The 21342-nt window shown below is 51.0% G+C and overlaps 1 protein-coding gene across 2 annotated transcripts in view; it reads right to left on the bottom strand.

The window, feature by feature from the left end:
- Nucleotides 1-80: 80 nt before the first annotated feature.
- ATL1 (atlastin GTPase 1) overlaps nucleotides 81-21342 on the bottom strand; it is a 32227-nt gene continuing 10965 nt past the window's right edge. The window contains exons 2-14 of one of the 2 annotated variants that reach the window (XM_040602458.1): nucleotides 20942-21189; nucleotides 20170-20304; nucleotides 19240-19344; nucleotides 18473-18523; nucleotides 16187-16243; nucleotides 12034-12126; nucleotides 10971-11109; nucleotides 8623-8750; nucleotides 7890-7946; nucleotides 7026-7097; nucleotides 5581-6012; nucleotides 3338-3352; nucleotides 81-892 (exon numbers count right to left, since the gene is read on the bottom strand). In XM_040602458.1, coding sequence (XP_040458392.1) covers nucleotides 782-892; nucleotides 3338-3352; nucleotides 5581-6012; nucleotides 7026-7097; nucleotides 7890-7946; nucleotides 8623-8750; nucleotides 10971-11109; nucleotides 12034-12126; nucleotides 16187-16243; nucleotides 18473-18523; nucleotides 19240-19344; nucleotides 20170-20304; nucleotides 20942-21189 — 1643 coding nt within the window. In that variant the 3' untranslated portion in view covers nucleotides 81-781. The remainder of the gene's footprint in view (nucleotides 893-3337; nucleotides 3353-5580; nucleotides 6013-7025; nucleotides 7098-7889; nucleotides 7947-8622; nucleotides 8751-10970; nucleotides 11110-12033; nucleotides 12127-16186; nucleotides 16244-18472; nucleotides 18524-19239; nucleotides 19345-20169; nucleotides 20305-20941; nucleotides 21190-21342) is intronic. The other variant, XM_040602459.1, reaches the window with a different exon arrangement.

The following is a 21342-nucleotide window of genomic DNA, read 5'->3' as shown; positions in this document are numbered from 1 at the left end:
ACCACAAAGGTAAAAAACCCCCAAAAAAACGAGAAGCTCTTGCCTCGTTAGTCAATAACTGTTCCTGTGCAGCCACCTCCTTAGGAACTGAAAGCAAACTTTAATAGATCTGACGATAAAAGAATAGAACTGTTGAACACACTTTCTATACGCTATAATGAATATATATACAGAAATACAGTGAAACTTCCTCCAATACAAATACAAAGTGATACTTTGTGCAGCGGTTACAAACAGAAAAGTAGGCTTTCCTACAAGATCCTTAACATACCATAGCAGAAGTGCCCTTACAGTTTCTTGATAAAGCAAGTTATTACATTTTTAATTACGTTTATGTAATGAATAGCTGAAGAAAAAATTCGGTTACATGTTATAATGTGTTCAAGTATCTGAAAATAAGTTGGCTTTTGAGTAAGCTAAGGTCTGGGAGATTTTTAGCTGCAGTATCATGTAAATTATGAGTCCTTCAGTGACTTCATAACTGATTAAGAAGGGGAAAATAAGGCTTCATAAATTAGCTGGGAAGTATGCTGGCTATTACAAATTAAAAGCACTTTGTCGTTGCGGCAGTACCAATATGTACATATTAACAAAATGAAAAACATGCTGACATCTTCCCGTCAAACACCGCGCTGTCGAACGAACACACCGAACCACCTTACACATGACACGTTCTCCACTCTCCCTGTCTGCAGCAGGAGCTTGTGATGGGTACGAGGATGAGAGGGTTGAGGATGAGACACCCACACCTTGTTCATGCACCGACGGGAACGCGCCCGGCTTACACGTTCTTCCTCTCCGCACCCTCGGCGGGCTCCGCTTTCTGTGCGGGGAAGGCGTGATGGTACAAATGTCTGTGAGTCGCTGCTGCGCTGTACAGTTTGTACAAAGCCTGGGGAGGGAATAGAAAAAAAAAAAAAAAAAAAGAGAAAAGAAGATGGTCACGTCCCCAGCCCTGCTGCGCGTCACACGTACGGGCTGTGCTTTCGCCGTCCTGCTGCAGCGGCGGGTTGTTCTGTGCCAGCGCTTGGTTGTGGCAAGTGTCCCACAGGGGTAAGACTGAAGAGCACCACTTCTGCTAATTTTTAAATGGCTTGGCTATGGGAGGAGCCCCTCGAGTTGCATTAACTTACGGGGGCGGGGAGGGGGTGGGGGGAGGGGGTTTGCCTATGGGTTTCACGCGTGAGTTTGAATTTCTGCATCCTCAGCAGTTTGTTTTACACCACCAGGCAGATAGCCAGCACGTCATATGGCAGGCTCTGCTATGTAATGGGACCCCAGTTTGTCAGGATCATTTTGATTTATCATCCAGATAAATGCATATTATTATTTTTTCCTCCTAATTTTACGATTTTTCTCTCTCTACCCGGGTGTATTTCCCCCTCTGACAGAAGAGCTGGCCCTGCACAAACAGCATCACAGCCTAACAACCACGTGTTCCTGCAGCACATCGCTGTACCAGTATCGGTACTGGTACCAGTGCGTGGGCTGAGCTGGTGTGGCTGTGGGGCTGCGTGGAGCCAACGCCAGCAGCCACGGGGCTGAGACAAGTGATCGCAAGGGCTGGAGGCTGGCATGTAACACCCCATGTCCCCCCCACGCTGGGCTTCCCACCCAGTGCAACGGGCACAGGAGATGCTGAGCTATGGGGCTGGCTGCAGAGGCTGCGGTGTGAACAGCTGTCACAGCTCTGTTTCCATAGCAAATGCGTTTGTCATTGGGGAAAAAAATATGAAAAAATGACAAAAATAAACTAAAACCGCAGCAGCTCCTGCTGGGGACCTCAGGACTGCTGCCGAGTCGGGATTAGCTCAGGATGGGAACAGTCATGGGGCGATGCGTTCCTCTGGTGCTTGGGGAAGATGAGCGAAGCTGGAGAGGCTGAAGCCACAGTGAGGGAGAGGGGGCTGTTGGGGCTCCGGGGTGTTTAAAGCGATGCTGCCCACATCCCAAATGGGCTGTAGGGAAGGGATGTGGGGCTTGGCATGCCAAGTGTTTTGGGATTGGGAATGTAGTGGGCTGGTGGAGGACACTTCATGGAGCTGCTATGGGTTTCCTCCTCGAAAATACACCTTCAAACACTCCAGAAGTGAGTGACCTTGCAGCACTTAGCGCTATTTTAGGCTTTTTTTTCTTGCAAAACTAGTCTCACGGAGTTGACTTTTACCTGACAGGATCTGTTCAAGAGCTCATCAATAGCAAAGACCAGGTCCTGCCTCCTGCTGCTGTGCAAGCCAGAGCCAAGCCCAGGGACCCAGAGGTAGGAACACTCTTAGCTGCTCAGCATTAGTGCCAAAACAGCCGGACTGGGCTGGCTGCTGGGGGGAAAATGGGTTGATTTTCAACACCTTTTTTTTTTTTTCAAATGGCCTTCGGACCTGTGAGAGCTGCTCTGACTTTCTTTTGAGGAACTCCCCACATAACAGTGGGTGAAACGTGCGCTGACACTGACAGATGTCAGGCTTCGGTGACACAAGAAAAGACAAAGCTGTCTTCCGCCACACACCTACTGGATTAACATGCGTGCGCGGTAATACAGACTAGTAAGGATGCCTTTTTCGTTTTAATTAGATGCTGATGAGGCTTTGCCTAAACAAGGTTCCAGGTGGCCTCGGCGCAGGCCTGGCAAGCAGTTCAGCGTTGTGCCCCTGCGGTGCCGGGCAAGCGGAGCCACCGGAGCCTGGCACACACGGGCTGCTGACCCCAGTTCCCCTGCCATGCAGGGCGAGAGGGGCTCAGCATGCTGCCCCAGCAGGAGGCTGCGGAGATAAACCATGCCCCCCAGGCTCTGCGTTCAGCTTACTCAAGCCGGGATGGAGTGGTTTTGCCTAAAATACAATATGCGGCACTTCCAGCTGCACAGAGAGGCCTGACCAAGTATGGGGCCTCCTTGGCTGCTGGGGCAGTGTGATGCCCACACAGCTGGTGCTACAAAACCAACCGGTGTTTTGGTTTGACCTCTCAGCACAACAGGAAAAATCCCCAAACAGAACTGATGGGAGAAAGATGAAAATTCCCATCATAACAAACATCCTCCCCACCCAAATCTCTCCCCCACTTGGCTTCCAGCACTGCCTGGAGCACAGGCCCCACATTCAACGACCTTCCCCAGGCATCTGGATCACAGGGAGCAACCAGAGCCCAGCTGCCAGCAGGTGCCTAGGTGGAGGGCCAGGATGCCGGCCGCTGCCCGGGGCCCTTGCAGCCCCCATCCTCCATGAGCCCAAAGGCAGCAATGCAGCTAAACCGTGCATCTGCGTCCAAGACGCCTTTCCCCGGCAGCCTCCGGCCCATGGGAGCCGAGTGGTGTTGCATGCAGAGAACAAGAGCCACTTACCTCATTCGTGCTTCCCTGGGGAGAGGCATTGGGAAGGGGGAGACAGAAAAAGAAAGAAAAGCATCTCTGTGTATCATGCACATCCACGGGAGCGTACGGGGCTCACGCCTCTGGCCACAGCCACTTGCTGGTGCAACCATGGCCGGGTATTCCCAGGGGGATTCGCCCCGCACAGGCTGCCCCTCTTGCAGGACCCCTCACATCTCCATCCATCCCTCCTGCAGCCGGTCCCGCCACCACAGGACCCTGAGCACTCGCATGGGACAGAGCCACGAAGGCTATGAACCCACCCGGGCCACTTGGCCACCAGCCCTGTGTATCGCAACGGGCCCCGGTGCCCGCAGCAGGGCCGGTACCGCCTGCCTGCACAGCTCCTCGGGAGAACTTTCCCTCCGGTTGGAAAGCTGTGCCACACAGCCCACGCGGACCAGCAGGGTGCCAGGGAGCAGCTGCAGGCACTTTAACCTCTTTATTTTTCCCCAGCTGGGCAAGTTGCAAGCAGGCAGCATCTCTGGCTCCCTGCTGGCTGGGTCTTGTTCTTGCTTAAACCCCCCACTAATTCCTGCAAATGCTGAGCTTGAACACACCAGGAAGGTCCCCGAGCAAAGAGCCACCGCAGGGGCACTGGGCGCCCGCGGGGGGTTACTGCAGATGCTCAGGCCACAGAGGTCAGGGCAGCCAGGATGAACCCGCCTGGGATACAGGCAACGAGCTGCCTCCCCATCCAACTTATTTTAAAGGCAGCTCAGCTGAGCAACACCACTACCCAGCTCAGGAATGAAGGAATTGAATAATAAACACTTCCATTTTTTCCTCCCAAAGCTGCATGTTTAGCTCCAGCCACAGCTCTCCGTGCAGCAACGGGAATGAAGGGAATGTGCTCACTCTCAATCCAAACCTCGCTGTGGATAACAGGCAGGGAAGGAGCAGGTAAAGCTGTTAAGAATGGCCTTTTCTGCCTTGGAGCACTACAGAAATAAAACTCACGACTGCAGCTGGTGGCTTCTGAGGGCCAAGCAAAGAATGAGCTCGCCCGGCTGTGCCACGGGAAGAGCAGGAGGCCACCGCAGGACTGCTCCCCGGCCTGGGGTGACCCGCAGGGTCTGGGCTCCCCCCGGCACCCCTGCAATCAGGGGGGGAAAGGGCTGCTGCACAAGGGGAAACAGGAAAGACCCAGCGTTAAAAATACTGCAGCGGTGGGCTGCGAGATAACCCTGCCCGGGGCCGGCGCTGCCAGAAAGCGGGCAGAGCCACGCAGCAGGGGGATTTGTCACGGTGACCATCTTTAAGGTTTCAGAAGTGTTCCTGCTTGACACGGGGGCCCAGCCACGAGCTTCACATGTTGTTTGGGGAAAAAAAGGAATCGAAAAAGAGCAGGTGAGACCCACCGAGCCAGCACAGCTGTGGCTGTAACGGGAAAGCAGAGCCCAGTGCCAAAGCGGGCAGAGCCGAGACCTGGGCTCAGCCTCCCGCAGAGGGGGGAGAGCCAGACCCCTGCCCCGCACCAGGGCGGAGATCCAGGCCTTCCTTTTTGACATACAGACACACACACCCAAAAGGCGCAACTCCAGCTCTGTGACAGCCTTCCCCTAGGGACCCTCGGCAAAGCTGCCCCGTTCCCGCAAGGGCCGAGGCTCCACAGGCTGGCATTTGGTGATGGGTAAGACAAGAAGAAAAAAAAAGGCAGAACAAAAGAGCTTGCTGTGAGTTTTCTCATCCGCAGCCGGGATCTACACGGCTTGTCTTTTCACTTTGGGCAGGATTCAGAGGCTCAGGCTTAAGCAGGGGAAGGGGTGGCCTGGGACGCAGCTCCAGCCTCGCTGTTCACTCCTGCTCTGACGCTCCTTGCACTGCCTACCTGTGCTACAGCCACCGGGCACTACCCCCCAGCCCATCACCTCCAGTCCCTGAGACATCTCCCCCTTACAATCAACTCCACAGACTGACCTGAAACCATTTCCTCAATCTCTGCTTTCCCCACCTAGAAGGTCTAAGGAGTGGATTAAAACCCATCGTCCCGCTGTCTGAAGAAGACGGGGCACAGGTCATCTCCTCCCCCCTGATCACAACACAACCAGCTCACGCAGCTGGATCTGCCCAGGCAGGTCCAGCCAGAGCATCTAACAACCCTACATGCAAAAGCCATCTCAAAGGGGAGGAAAAGCCCCAGGAAACTCAACACTTAAGAACTTGGTAGAAGTTTGTTTGTTTGTTTGTTTTAAATCAAAAGCTCTTTATCCTACCTGGTCCCATAACGCTGCGGCCACTTGGTCTATTACTGCGCCCAGTTCTCTGTACTCCCCAGAGTATCTGATATATGCCCAGGTACACAGTGTGATAAGTGTCAAGCCCATGATCATGTTGCACAGACTGGCTATGATGTCCAAGCCAATGAAGCCGGTCACTCCAGCTATCACGTAAGTGATGAAGATGACCACAAAGAGCGTGGCGGGGGTGCGGGCGGCGTGGAAGATGTTCTTGCTGTCGTTGTGCTTGATGTACTGGATGTAGAGCTCATCTATCTCGTTCTCCAGCTGCTGGAGGTAGCGACGGCTGAATTCCTCCCCACCCATCTTCTTCACCCCACGGAACAGCTTCACAGCCTCTTCCTTCAGCTCCACATGCTTGGTCTGGAGGTCACTAGGTGCAAGGAAGGGCTTGTCCCCACCACAGACCTGTGTGGAAAACACAGTCCGATCACTCCAGAAACCTCAGCACCCACAGCTCCTGTGCTGTGCTAACCACTGGAATCAGGGCTCTACAGGCTCCCATTTAGCACAGACCACTGGATCCTGCAGGAAGACCCCCACAGCTGTGCTGTTCATCAGGGATAGCTCTGCAAGGTGCAGATTAAAACTGGTGTCTGCACAGGGAAGCTGCATCCCACAGCTCCTCTACTGAGTTCGCTCACAGCCCAAGCCAGCACCTCAGGCAACATTGTTGGCTGCGCTGCACCGACCTGCAGGACCCTGAACCCCGGCATTTTCTAGTGCTGGAGGCTCCACGGCATTTTCCTTCTGCTTCAGAGTATGGACACATTCGTTTTAAGGTGCAGGGCAGTCCACAGGCAGTTTGGCCATGCAGCTCTGTCCCTTTTTCCTGCCACCAGGCAGCAATCTCCAATACTGATGAACAGAGCGGGGGCCTGGAAGTGGCTGGAGGCAGGCTGACGTCTGACCTTCACCTTAAATATCACAACCATCCCCTCACCAGAGCTGAAAGATGGGCTGACATGGAAGGGCACAGGTGAAAAGCCAGTTATAATGACTCTATTCCCCAATTAGGACCAGACATAGCATGGGCTGCATGGTCACACAGCACTGCCACCCCGCTACATCACATTTTTGGGTTGCACCTACCCACACTGGGGAACACTGGGAGGGGGGATGCAAATTCAGCAGAGGCCATGTGGTCTGCATAAAGCTGCCATGGGATGAAACAGTGACCATCCCCTGTCCTGCCATGATACCCTGACCGGCATTGCTCTCCTCCAGCCTGTGAGAAAGCCCCTTCTCCACCACGCACATAGGAGAGACCCCCTTTGGGACCCTGACTGCACTGTAACCAGTCCTGGACAAGTCCATGCAGGACATCCTCGACCAAGAATGCAGGCAGGGAGGTTTCCCCATGAGGACAGGGGAGCCCGGAGATATGAGCACAGTGAAACTACATGCTCAGAGCCACCTACCTCTTCCATTCTTCTGCTGTAGGTGTCTTTGGCAGTGGCAACTGCTGCTAAATTGTTGGCTTCTGCTGTGGCCTGCAAGAAGGGCAAAAGGGGTACAAAGTTCAGCTGCAGAAAGGTAAGATTAGTGTAACTGTAAAGAGTAACGGCCACTGGGTCCACATGTCCACATGGTCCACATGTGCACGGGGCCAGGACATGTGCATGGTACCCCGCTGCACACGTACAGAATTAAACAGCTCCCTTGTCTTAGCCAAGTGTACTCTCCCCAGCCTCTGGCCAATGCCAAATAAGATCATCCCATACTGACACATCCAGAGTTCTCAGTCCCTCCAGGAAAAAGCCCGCATGGAGAAAGGATTCCTACCCTCCAAGCCAGAGCAACAAAAACTTTGGCTTAAGCTGTGGGAAACAGCAAAAAAACAGATAAAAGGCTCAGTCATATGTAAACAGCTACAGCTGCAACCTCCCGCAAAGCTGTCTGGCTCAGAGAGCGGAGCTGCAGCCCAGCAGCCACTGCCCACGTGCAGGGCCATGTCACCTTCGTGTGCGGCCCCACCGCAGCCAATGATGATGCTATTTACCTGTGGGGGAATCATTTCAGCTAAGCCAGCTGACACTGTGCGCAGAGAGAGTCACCACAGTCCACAAGCCGTGCTGCCACAATTGCTAAGCTATACCAGACTCGTGACTGTCAAATACTTTCCAAAAGAGCCATTTCTTGGGTTGTTAAACTTAAGGCATTTGAAACAAAATCACAGTAGACCCAATACACTGCACTAGCTGGCCACTGCTGACAATTAACTGGAAATTAACGGCAATTATAGCGCATGAATGCCCACCAGGTCACACCTCACACTCGCATACCTGCAGCATCGACTTTGGGTGTGGCAATTCTTCCCCTTGGTAGATCTTTATGTATGCCTGCAAAACAGCACACAGACAATGAAATCACACTGAATGCGGCACACACAAGTGACACACAAACACCCCCACCCAGCTCCAGTCACAGCTTTAACAGGATGTTAAGAGCACGGAAGAGGAGGACGTTCCTGGCACAAGATGGCTTTGGCAGGGGATGCTCTGTCAGAAAATGCTACTTAAGACGGCTTGCGGTCCACTCCTTGGGTGGCCTGAGTCAGCCACTCAAGTCTCACACTATCTCTACCGCTGGATTTGCACCTACCTCCATCCTTTACTGAAGGAGAAGGAGCCAGAGTCAGGTAGCTCTGGAGAGTAGGTGGTGAGAGTTACTCAATAATGTCTTGCATCAAAATGTCCCAGTAGTCATGACAACAAAACTAAGCTTTTTCCAAAGGCAACAGGAACACAGCCCTCAGCCTCCCTCCCTCTGGTCCTCAGTTCTCCTGGGGAGGGAAACAGCCCTACCCACCCGGTGGCCTTACTGTGTGGGCAAATATGCGACCGGGAGGTGTTTGCTTTCTGCAGCAATGACAGTCAGGACTATTAGCTGGAGCAAGAACATTTCCTCTGGCCATCAAGCGCTGGCTTGCCTGCTGCTGCTTTACCCTTTAATTACAGCAAAAGTGCAAGCATGCCACAGATGAATAAGCCCACTTTCTCTTAAATAAGCCGATACCTTAAAATACTCCACAAGGCCTCGACAGGTGATATGGTTTCCATTGATCTCCTTAACATCCAGGCTCTCAGGACTAAGAAGCCAAGGTATCAAAATCTTCAAGTTCTTGATGAACTCATCGTCTATTTCTGGAAACAAAACCCAATGCCATCAGCACCAGCCCGAAGGCAGACTGGCGAACGTGAAACGAGAGCAGGAGAGTCAAGCCAGAGACTCAGACACTATAACGTAGTGATGCCAGTACTCAGAAATGATCATGGCCCCAGTTAAGTTGTTACTTAACTCACAGACAGAATATACAGCTGTGCATACATCCACAAACCAGCTTCATGGTCTCAAAAACATATGTGCAAACACAAATGTGACTGCATAGGTAAAAGAACCTGCTTTTGCTGATGATGCTGGTAATGTGCATGCAACACTGACAGCCAGAGAGCAGCTTCTTCTTGCCTAGACACACTCTTTGCAAATCATGACCTTTAGTGTACGGGGCATGGACCCATGCCGTGCCTTCCCTTTGTTCTGCTCCATGGCACCCGTAGTGGAAATCCTCTGCCAGGGCTCAGGCTTTCTGGCTCCCATCCCTGCCACCTCCTGAGCAGGTAAGGTTTTCTGTGCCAAGTTCTTGGTCCTCTATAAACCCATACATGAAATTCTCATTGCAAAGCATTTTAAAGCTTTTGCAAACGATTAGGCACTTGGCACAGGTATGCTAAGTAATCCTGCGAGTGACTGTGCATTTGTATTGCACCATTAAATGCTCCTTGGTGCAGGTGCCAGGAACAGGCACAATCTCTGCTCCTACCAACCTGTCCCCTTTGCCAAAGCTCAGGGCTGGCACAGGGTGCTGTTTGAGGGGTCCATGAGGTGCTTGTGTCACTTCAACAGAGGCAGACTCATCTCCTAACAGTCATTCTCAGGGCTTCATAGTGTCTGACATCCATTTATTGCCATTTGAATTAAACCGTACAGGCTGAAGACAGAAAAAACAATGCAACATCCAGGCATTTGGAAGGTAAGGAGAGAGGGGACACTTCCCCACATCTGCTCCAACAGATCACAAAAAGCTGGTTACGGCTCTGAGGGAACAGGAAAACGGCATCAAGACACGGCTGACAAGTCCTGTGCCAGTTCTGCACACACTACTCATTCAATACTACTCAGCACCTGAAATTAAGGGGGGAGCTAAGAGAGATCAGCTCAGTTTCCATAAGCATGCCTGCCTGTAGAGGAATGAAGCTGGGTTAATTATCATTGATAACATACAGCTGTGGGCTGGCTTCAGTGGCGGAGGGTTGGATGATGTAGATAAGGTACAGCTGTGGCTGGTTCTGTTAAGAGGTTGGGCAGCCAAAGAAGAGAGAGCAGCTGAGGAAGAGAGAGGAGGAAGAAGCAGAGAGAAGAGAGAATGTGTGCCCTGGATGAGGAGAGACTAGAGAAGGCAGCAGAGGGACTGGCATGAAGAGTATGTTGGTATGTGGTAGTACAAGACCTTGCTGCAGCCGGCTAGTTTGGAGAGCGCTGTGACACCCAGCCCTGCTGCCTTGCCATCCTGCTTGCTAGTTGGCACCGAGTTTGCCAGAAGAACAAGTCTGATCACTAGGCAGATAAAACCAGAGAAAAACATCCTTCTGCTGCTAACTTAAGTGACTAATGGGCCGCTGTCTCTATTGCTAAGATCACAAGCTGCCTGTAAGCAGTGATGCTGGTAAGCAGGTGGTTCCCAACAAACAACTAAAAAAATCCACAGCACGTGGCTCTTTCAGAGTGGAGAATCTTACCACGGCTTTTTTTCCTTCCCCCTTTTTTTTTAACCTGTTGAACTAAGCCTGCCCTGTAGGGAAACCACTGATCAGATAAATCAGGAAGATTAAATATTCCTTGGAAAGCTTTTCAAAGTGAAGTAATATTCTCTTGATAGGAAGCAGGACCGGCCTTCCACCCTCCCCAAGCACCAGCCTGCCTTGAAGCAACCAGCCCACACCACTCTGCATCTGTGCCGAATTGCAGGTGAGGCACGGGAGTTAACTGGGGGCTCAACAGCACGTCCACACACACCTCCTGTCCCAGCCCTGCCCTTCCCCATTTGCCTGGCAGCCATCTGTCCTCACAGGGCTTACTGCCAGGGGCTCCTTGACATTTTCAGCCTCCCACACCTTTTCTGCCTCCACTTCTGTCTGCTGGACTCGGGAGAAGCAGCTGAGCGCGTGTACATCACTGAGAAGAGGATCCAACTCCTCTCCTGGAATTTTCATGAAAAATACTTAATAGAGGTTTCAGGAACCAGCGGAACAGTCTGCCAGGGCATCCAAGGTACCAGCCTAAAAACCAGACCTTTGCCTTCATACCTTTCAGTTTTCCATCAAAATTCGGGTTGGTGGCGACTTTCAGGCCCGGGTGAGGTAAGAGGAAGCAGGAGATTTTGGTGAAGCAGGAATGGATGTGCTTTCTGACGTTCTGCAGCTCTTCATGCTGATTTCCTGAGACCTGCGAGAGACCAGTTTGGGATCAGGGAGTTTCCTTCTGATAGGGACACTGGTAATGCTGGGCCCACGGTGCTGGCAGAAGCACGGGGTACTTTCCATTTTGGCTGCTTACAGAGGGAAAAAACAACACAGGAGGACATTCCATAGGGATACGCTGCATAGAGGACAAAGACAAGGCTCTTCCAGCGACCAAGGAACTAGCGCGTCTCTGACCACATGCCCTGGGGCATGTTATTATCATTCGGAAAATGTGCATGTCCATGTATGACTGGAATACAAAAACATGTGGGATTTCCCACTAGGGCCTTCCTTGTCTCACATTTAATTAGGCCTCTCTAGACCAAATCACCCATGCATTTCCTGATTAATCCCAGGGGAGCCCACGCCCATCATTTTTACTGTACAACCACCTCTTACTAAAACATCATTCCGGCTCTCTTGGGAATCTGTTGACTCCCATCTCTAACACCTCTCCCAGCAAGAGACCCGCAGGGAGCCTGGGCTGGGGCAGAAGCCTAGCACAGGCAGTCTCAGCCCTCCACTGAACACGGCAAGGAAATTCAGGCTCCTAAAATGGCTCTTGCATGATTTTAAGGCACTGGCTAAGTGTGCCCATAACCAGCATCTCTGCACGTTGCAGTTCAAACCTATCAGCCAGCACTGCGGCCGCCCAGCTGAACCCCCACTGGTGCGGGTACTCTGCACCCCATTCCTTGTTCCCTGCCCAGGATTACACCCTCCAGCACCAGTCATCCCCCAGATCAAGGTCTCGCCCTCGTGCTCCACACACTCTCCATCCATGCAGGTGATGGCAGTGTATCATCCCTGGGTCACAAGCCAATTTGCTTCCTCAGTCTCCATCACCCAAAGCGTACCCCCAGGCTAGCTCTGCTCACTAAGTGAACCCAGATCAGAAAGAACGCACCTTCAGCCGCTTCTCCAAAAATCTTGCACCACCATCAGATCCGTAGGAAAATTCGTAAGGGAAGCTCCAGTCACGAACAAGAAATATAAGGGACTAGAAAACAGAAACACATGGGGGTCAGTGCCATACAGCCCCCAGCGGCTCCAGCGCCAGCTCAGAGAAACTCATCTTTCTCTGTTGCTCTGTGGTTCTCTGCTAACACAGGACCAGGAGTGGCTACAGGAGATGCCTAATTCTGCCGTACGTTATCAAAAGGGGGTCCACATGGGATTTCGGGGCCTCCCTCCCTGCCACCACCACTTGCAGCAAACACTGGAGTCCACAGCGGTGGCAGAACCCCCCCAGCACCCTCGCCCCCACCTTCATGCCACCACGAGACCCGGCCCCGAGTCCCTGCCTAGCTCCAGCAGCGTCTCACACCTCCACGGGTGGAAATACCCCTCTGTGCAGGGCCAGCCCACGGTGGCACCCAGACCACGCAGACTGGCCGCACGTGTGGCTGTGTCCTACAAAGGGAAGGGGGGAGCAAACCTCCGACGGCTGCATGGGTTTGCTGGGCAGCAGTCTGATCCCCTAGCTGGAAGAATAGCATCAATCATTTAAACTGCAAAACAAGAAAGAGAATTTTGCTAACCAGGACAAAAGGCAACGAGCTCTCTAATTCCAGCCACATTTAGTTCCATCCTATGGGAATTTTACAGGCTCATTTTTTCAGCCTTTTTCACTGGGCAGCCTTCCAGACAGACTTTTAATGAGAAGCAGATGCAGGATAACGAGGGTGAATAAGAAATCACTGGCTTTTGTAATCTTTATTGAGGCATTCAAAGTTCCTATGCAATAAATAAATAAATACCAGTATGGTCAACTTTTAATCCATTTAAAAAAAAAAAAGTTTTCAGAAGAAATCATGTCTCCAGTGTCTCATCTGTGCAAAGGACCTGTGTCCTGTGTAACAAATACACGGCTTGGAGGGGGGAGCCCTGAACGCCGAAGCCCAGGAGGGCCTGGCAGGGGTGCCAGGGTTCCTCTCATGCACACGAATTAAGCAGGTCAAGTGAGCAGAATCCATTTCATTGGAATATCCCCAGAAATTGTCTATGTTTAGAACAAAGATTTAGTGGAGGAAGGGAAAATATTTCCCTTCCTTATTTCTCTTCCATAAAACATCAGAAAAAGTTAACAAAAAAAAAAAAAAAAAAAAGGAGAGAGAGAAATGGCCAACCCACTGTTCTAACTGCCTGACGATCCACAGTGACTGCACCCAGGCAGCTGTTTCAGGACACACTGTTCTTTCTAAGATCATGAGATGCTTAAGAGATATGTCCATGTTTAGGACTTTTCCACAAACACGCTATGCATGTCTTGCACTGTTTGACTCAGGAATTATTTTCTTTTTTCTTAAGCAAAATTGTTCCTGATTTTACTGTGCCCTAGCCACTCCCACTCAGCAAACTGCCAGGCACTACACATCACAATCAGGACCAGCATCTGGCCAGGGCTCATGGAGCAGCACAGGCGGTTCCACTTCAGCACAAGTGTGAGGACACACCGTGGAGAGGAAGGAGCCAAAGGGAAATGTTAATTTTCCACTGCCAAGTATTACTTCCCTTCCAGCAGGATCAATGCAACTGCCCCACTAATGACGCTTTTGCTGTACTCCCTGCTTGGCAGCATTTTCCTATAGGAGCTGCTTTCCAAAGCTTCCTTTACAGATTTGTATATTTTAAGGACAAAAGAGGTTCAGCTTGTTTGACTTACAGGCCTGGAACCTCACCCAAGAAACTCAAGCTGTAGACTTCTGCAAAAAAAGCTGTCTCGGTTTAAAGCCTCCAGCTCCCAGAGAAGCCCCTGCATCTCTCATTAAGCTACCCTAACCATTAAATTGCCCCCTCATTAACAGCATGCTCCCTGTTGCTAGTCTGACTTTGTTTAGCCTCAACCACAAACACCGAGAAGCACCAGGCTCATCCTCCCCACTGGAAAAGCAATTTATTTGCCATCACCCTTCTCCTGCTTCCTAATCCAAATACTCGGCTGCCTTTAAAACTGTGCTTTGCAGGAAACCAGCCCACTTTGCGATGTGGCCAGGAGATCTCCGTTGCTCACCTGGTCACATCACCATCGATCCCTCTACCAAATGTTACCACATCCGCAAGGGTTACCAGCAGCCATTTGATATTTTTCCCCCCAGATCATTAATGAAGATGACAGTGAATCAGAGAGACCCTGGGGGAAGCCCCAGGGAAACACTTCTGAAAGACGATGATTCCTTACTAAAATTAGTTCAGCGTGCTCTATCGTCTATCAGTTAATGAGTTTTTAATCCATTTACAATGGATTAAAAGAGACAATGCTGACTTGGTATGCTGTTCACTTGCCTTTAATCAGCACTGTAGGGAGATAAGGCTTACAGAAAGCCACATATCATGGTGATAGTTACCTTTATCAACCAAACTCATGGTCTTTTAAAAATTGATAATGGGATTGTTCGACAAGACTTGCTATCCACAAAACCGTGTGACTTGACAGCAATTACAGTCTTTGGTAAAATCTGAGCCTATTATCCAGTCCTAATGACTTAAGCATATTTACAAGTTTCCCCTTACAGCCTCCTTTTTATTGAAGGAGTAGAAAGGATTTCACTTTCACTGAAATATTTGGCTATGTTATCCTGATAGTTCCTAAATAAGGAACAAGAATATTTATTTAATGTCTGGCTTTTTTCTGTACCATGTTACAATTTTCTCCTAGCTCTTGCTACTCCAAGTCATATATTTTTACTGGTAGCTTTCACATCATTTATGAGTCAACTGTCCATGCCAGCATCCAGTATACCCTCAAAACTCCCCAAAATCTCAGACTGTCCATTTGTTGCATTTTTTAACCTTTTATTCCCACTTCTTGACCACAGACACCCTATAAACCCCTTAGGACTTCCAGGAAGGTGGTGAGGACAGCAATTCTCTTTTTATGTTAGAAGGTAAAAGTAAAATAGCTGTAACCCATTCCCAATTACTATTTGTGTTTTTACAGCATGTTTTTCTCTCTGCTATCTCCCACTTTGAGAAGCTCACAAATCCTCATCCATCTACCACCTAACCTAATGTGGATGACAGCTGGAAGTTGGACCAAGCCATTGGGACCACCAGAGAGCATCAGGTTAAAGAACGACCTGTACAGGACAAGAAGGCCAGAGCCCCACAGATGGGATCTTCCTTCTGTTTACCATCCCCATCGTGCAATGAGCCCTGCAGCCCCACCGCGGTGTGAGGATGCGGGGGTAACTCACAGCGTTGCTCCCTTCGTCCCCTTAGGCCCTGCTCCCTGCCTCACACCTGGTCCCACAGACCTCTAAAAGCTTCCAAACCTGTTCAGGTGCACAGGATTCAGTGCAGCCATAATCAAAGCCATACAAAATCACAACTCCATCTGTTAAAGGACTGAAGCTTTTGTGAGCTGCCACAGCCATGCCACCGATACCTTCTGCCCCCCTCCCTTCTGCTTTATCTCTTTTCACCTATATTCACTCTCCTCCTGGACAGGGCTGTCACAGCCAACTATCCTCCCATCCCTGCAAGTGCTCACAGCTCTGGTGTCCAGAGCAAGCTGGAGTTGCCCGACACTCTCCCTTCTTTGAATGCCAGATTTTCACAGGTTGGGAAGCAGCAGGGTGAACAGATGTCCCTTACTTGAAATTAAGACCCCACTTAAACTGAGCCTTCCCACAGCTCTGCTGTCACTCACAAAACCTCTGAGCTAATCCTCATCCTTTCATTTTGCCAGGAGCAGGGATTCCCAGGGCAGGCAGCTTCAAACCCCTCAGAGCAAAGTCTGGGGAGAGTCCCCGGGTAGACAGCATGACAAACCTTCTGCACAACCTGACTGCTCTCCAAGCCCAGCAGGACAGGGCAGAGCTCTCAGGATGGCAAGGGTTCAGAGAGAGAAGAAAGAGGGATGCTGGATGTGTTTGGAAGGCTCTCTGAGGGCAGGAAAGCACAAAGCCTTTGCTTGGTGCAGCTGAGCCAGTCCCAAGGCATCACCATCTCCTCCTGTCTTGCAAACTGCAGTGACACCTCGTGGTGAAGCCACCCGGCCCGGGGCCAAGCCACCTCCAGCAGCGGGGACACGTGTTGGCCAGAACCCTCAGACTCACCTGGAAAGGTTTCAAGAACGTCTCCTCCATGGCCAGCCGGCCATACTCGGTGAAGAGCTGGAAGTTGAAGCAAAGAACAAGAGGCGTGTTAGTTTGCCAGTCTGCACGGCTGGGCGGGCGGCTGCGGGCCACGCGGGCACCAGCAGCACGGGACCGCTGTCGACTCGGCACTCACTGCACCATTTGCAGAGCTGGAACAGAAATTGGCCGGCTGTGTGCCTGGCTCTGGGCTTTTGGTTCACATCTGAGAGGCACATGGAGCTGTTAGGGACAATCACCGTGCTGACCCCTCACGTGAAAGATCTCAGCCTGGAATTTTTGGCTGCCAAATCTGTGAAAAATGGCTCACATCAGCTGCTGGCTGTTGCTTTCATACCAACCAGAAACTTCACGTGCTGCAGGGGATTGCTGGAGCCCTGCTCTGTTTAAACAGCCCAAGAAGAAGCGGAAATGAATTCAGAAATAAGTACTTTTCCCTGCAAACCCCCACTGTGCAAAGACTGTAAGATCAGCCCACCAGCAAGATTCGAAGGCTCTCCAGACTCTCTGGACTCTAATTTCTAATTGAAGGTGCAATAATGTATCTCACAGATGCCTAAAAATGGGTCAACTTGTTAAACAATAATGGCTTAAAATCCAAACCGAAGGATCAGATTTGCAATGGGTAAGTTCAATGTTAAAAAGGCATTATCATTAAAAATATTTACTGATTGAAATGATAAAGTCTTCAAAAACTGGTTTTTCTAAGCTGGACTTTTGCTTTCCTTTTTCTTAAGCTCCTGGAAAAAACTGCCTAAGCAATCAATCAATCACCTAAACAGAAGAGAAAGCTAGAGGTAACACCACCAAATGGACAGGACACCTGTGCCACAAAAATCCCATTAGCTGCTTGTCTCCAGCAGTCAGGGCTGTAATTGCCCTTAGGGGTCACCTGTATTGAGCCAGTACCAGATGTCAATAGCCAGACTTGTAAATGGCTATCTCATTTCTTTGGGCTTCTCCTGACAGTCCAAAGAGCCCGTCCTACAGCATGAACACTGCAGCTTCTAAAGGTGAGTGCCAAGAGGACAAGGCCAGGCTCTTTTCAGCGGTGCCCAGCGACAGGACAAGGGGCAACAGGCACGCTGCAACACGGGGAGTTCCACCTGAACGTGAGGAGAAACGTCTTTACCGTGAGGGTGCCGGAGCGCTGGGACGGGCTGCCCAGAGAGGCAGTGGGGTCTCCTGCTCTGGAGACATCCAAACCCACCTGGACGTGGCTCTGCAGCCCGCTCTGGGAGACCCTGCTTGAGCAGGGGGGTGGGCTGGGTGAGCTCCACAGGTCCCTTCCAGCCCCCACCAGTCTGGGATTCTGTGATTCTACCATCAGCTTCCTTGTCACGTAAGTCAAATGAGCACTTCTACTGCCCCTACTCACAGAGCAGTGGACAGCCACCCACAGCAGCCGGAATACAGTCAATGCATGGTTAATTACCCTGGGTCCCTCCCTATTACCAGTCACTTTAGCCCCTTACTAAAAGTCACTGCATGTTTCCAGGCCCATGGGTCAGTCCTGGCCTCTGATGGGCCTCTGCTCCCTGAGGAACCCAAGCATGATCCTGTGGAAGGAACACAAGCCATGTGAGCTACATCCAGTTTGTGGCAGACTTGTGAACGCTCCACACTGAGATGGCCTGTGATGGGTACTCTACACCCATCCTGCACAGTCCCTTTGATACTGTTCTAACCTTGTCATTAGAAAGTCAACTCAACCCTCTCTGACTGCAGCACCATCCATGGCAACTGGTTCCATGCAGTGCGGACATATCAAAAAAATACTGCTTTCCACTTGGCAGCAGCCCCGTACACAGCTGAGGACCATCATCCCCTCTCAGTCACTTTTGTCTCCTGACTTAAGTCTTAGTTCTTTCAGCCTCTTCGAGCCCCTCAGCTATCTGCTGCAGCACAAAGCATGGCCATGGACCCTTTGCAGCTTCACAGGCCATCAGCCTCGAGGAAGACACGTGCCCCAGAGACAGGAACAGTCCCTCCTGCCAAGTGCCCACTGACCACCCTGCCAAAGGACGCAGGCCCCCAAGAAGCCACGCTACGAGAGCACAGGTAAGACAGGTTTCAACCCAAGCAACTGTTCCTCCATGCCCATGAATCAATATGAGAGCTGGGAAACTGAAAAACCCTTTTGTGGCTCCAAACGCAGATGGGCCTTTCCAGAGCAACACAGCTTGCGAGTGCAAAGCATAACCCAGGTACCCCAGTGCTGCGGAGCCCCAGCGACAAGGGTCTTACCTGCAAGTGCTGCAGATCATCCTCCTGCACATTCTGGGACAAGTTATAAACCTGCATTTAAAAACAAAAACTTCAGAGCACTCAGAATGGCCTGTCCTTCTGGTCAATGCATGGGCTGGTGCAGTTATAGCCTACAACATTACCATGGGGACACAGGCAAAGTCCCAGGTGGTGCGCGGTGCTGGTACAAGACAGGCCCCAAGTGCAGCTGCATTGCTGGACCAACTCACACAGCAAAATGCTCCAGCATGGGAGCACCAGGGTTGTCCTGCCCCAGCCTGGAAACCTGTTTGGTCCAAATGATGTTCCTTCTTCTCATTTTTATGATGTGCTGAGCTCTGTACCAAGGCACAACTTCCATCCCGTTCACGCTGTCCTCCGAGAGCAAAGGCTGGGTGGTAGGAAGGGAAGCCCTAACAGGCTAGGGAGTTAATGGTGTGTGAACACCTCCAGCCCAGAGGATTCTCCAGCGGCACTGAGCCAAAAGCACACCCAGTTCCTCAGACCAAAGCTTCTTCCTCTTTGGTAGCTGGAAGCAAAGCGGTGCATCTACTGCTGGCCTTGCTTTTGGGGTGAGATGAGGAGGTAAGACTGTTTCCTGTGATGATGGAGTCGCGTGTGAATCCTGCACTCAGTGCAGCCAACATGCTGGCCTTTGTCCTCCCACCAAAGGTCCTGGCCAGCTGCTGTGTTAGGCTGATGCCAAGCTACTGGGGTTTTGCCACCACCTTTTAGGAAATTATTCCTGGAGACATCCCCCTTCTTACCTGTATCGAGCTGATCATTGTGCTAAGGGCAAACACAGTGGCTGAATCCCGCAGGGTGGACTGGCTGTCAAAGGTCCCCTGCGTGTCCATCAGCAATACAGCGACCTGAGAGGCAGAAAGTTCCACGTCAGCTTGGACGCACCCATTCAGCACCTGCACCCAAGCAATATCACTATCAAATGCCAAAGGCGGGGTGGGGAGGGGGGGCGGGAATGTCAGCTGTATTACTGTGCTGGGAATCTCCCCACTTCTGCCTCGGACTTAAAATGGGTGGAGGACAAAGGAGAACAGCAGCCCCAGTCACTCGTAACAGTGTGATGACTCAAGCAGGCAGGGAAATGAATGCTATGCAATGCAGAGGAGGGAACTGCTTTGCTCCTCAAATACTTGCTGTCAGTGCAGATGGGTCTTTTCCTGAGTCTGCGTAGTATCGCACCTCCTTAGCCCAAACCGCATTCGGCTAGTATTAGAAATCACACTGTGAATAATTCTGTGTCATTTTGGCATTGGGCTCTTCCTTAAAGAGTAGATGGATACCAATATTCCTGGCTATAAGCTGAACTTGCAGAATGCCCCAAGATCCAGTTTGCATTGTATTTGACCAGCCTGAATGAAGACACTCCATTTTACAGCTACTGCTCTAGGAAAGGGGAGTAGTTTCCAAGGACCTCAGATTCAAGATTCCCGGGAATAAGAGGGATGCCCAGAGTTGAGGGACACCTGGAGGGCATAACAGGGACACCTAGACATCGTATCAACTCACTGCATTAAAGCCATTCATGTCAAATGAGGGGTACGGTAATGAAGAGCTTCTCTAAACTTGCACAGGCATTTGAGCCACCTAAGACAAGGCGGGAGAGTCTTACAAAAGCTGGAAGAGAAAAATGAGTTGACCAGCAACAGACAGCTATGCAACAGAGAAGCGCACACCTTTTTACCATCGGGCTTGTCCACCAGGAAAACCTCACTCCATATCTGAATGCCGGTCGTCTCTCGCTCAGACCCTCCCCTCCAGGAGAAACCAGTCAGAGGCTCATTGTAATCACCAACCCAGTCCACTGCTTCCTGCAGGTAGGAACAGAAGAAGTTGCTGGAGTTCTCATCTCACTTTGGTTTTCCACTTTTCCTCTGTGCTGCATTCACCATAGTGTAGCCCCTATAAAAGAGGTTTCCTACAGGGCAGCAAATGTGAACATCTCTCCTCCCAAGTCAGGAGTCCACTAGAGACTCACTGGTGCACAGAGCTGTGGAAGGATCCATTTTATTTTATTTTTTAAAGCCCATGCTAATGAGAGGCTTGGAGAGGGACTTTTTACAAGGGCATGGAGTGATAGGACAAGGGAGAATGGGTTTAAAATAAAAAGAGGGTAGATTCAGATGAGATATGAGGAAGAAATTGTTCCCCGTGAGGGCGGCGAGGCGCTGGCCCAGGCTGCCCAGAGCAGCTGTGGGTGCCCCATCCCTGGCAGTGCTCAAGGCAAAGCTGGACGGGGCTGGGGGCAGCCTGGGCTGGGGGGAGGGGGCCCTGCCCATGGCAGGGGGGTTGGGAACTTGAAGATCTTTAAGTTCCTTTCCAACCCAAACTATCCTGTGATTCTGTGATTCCGAGAGCACCAAGCCAGTATCCTGTCCAGCTCATCCCTGGGAGCAATGAGCAGTAGGACCACACCCCTGGGAAAAGCCACCTCAGCTGAAGCCATACCTTATTGTACATATACCGCAGCATGAAGTCCATCAGGAATGATTTTCCTTTTCTAAAAGCTCCTGCAACAGACACAGCCACAACCTCTTTATCTCTGACAGCCTCTGAGAGAAGGATGCGGTTCAGTGCAGCTTCATCCAATTCAAAGGAATGGTCATCTTTGACAATGAGGACTTGCACTGGTCCTGCCTTCCTCACGGACTCCTCCTCCTCCGAGCTCCACTCGTAAGTCTTCTCTGCAAAACTACCTGTGTAAACAAGTAAAACAAGAGCTCTTAGGTTCCTTCTTTTGCAAAGTGCTGAACCACAGGCAGCAGAGCTGGACAGAGCTGGACAGGCCAGCCAGCCCAAATATCCATCCCAAAATAGCATCATTCAGACCAGATGTCTGTTTAATCTGT

This window comes from Falco naumanni, chromosome 7 (genome assembly GCF_017639655.2).
Source record: "Falco naumanni isolate bFalNau1 chromosome 7, bFalNau1.pat, whole genome shotgun sequence".
Taxonomy (NCBI): Eukaryota; Metazoa; Chordata; class Aves; order Falconiformes; family Falconidae; genus Falco; species Falco naumanni.
The sequence above is the reverse complement of the archived record's forward strand: the minus strand, read 5'-3'. Positions and strand labels throughout refer to the sequence as shown.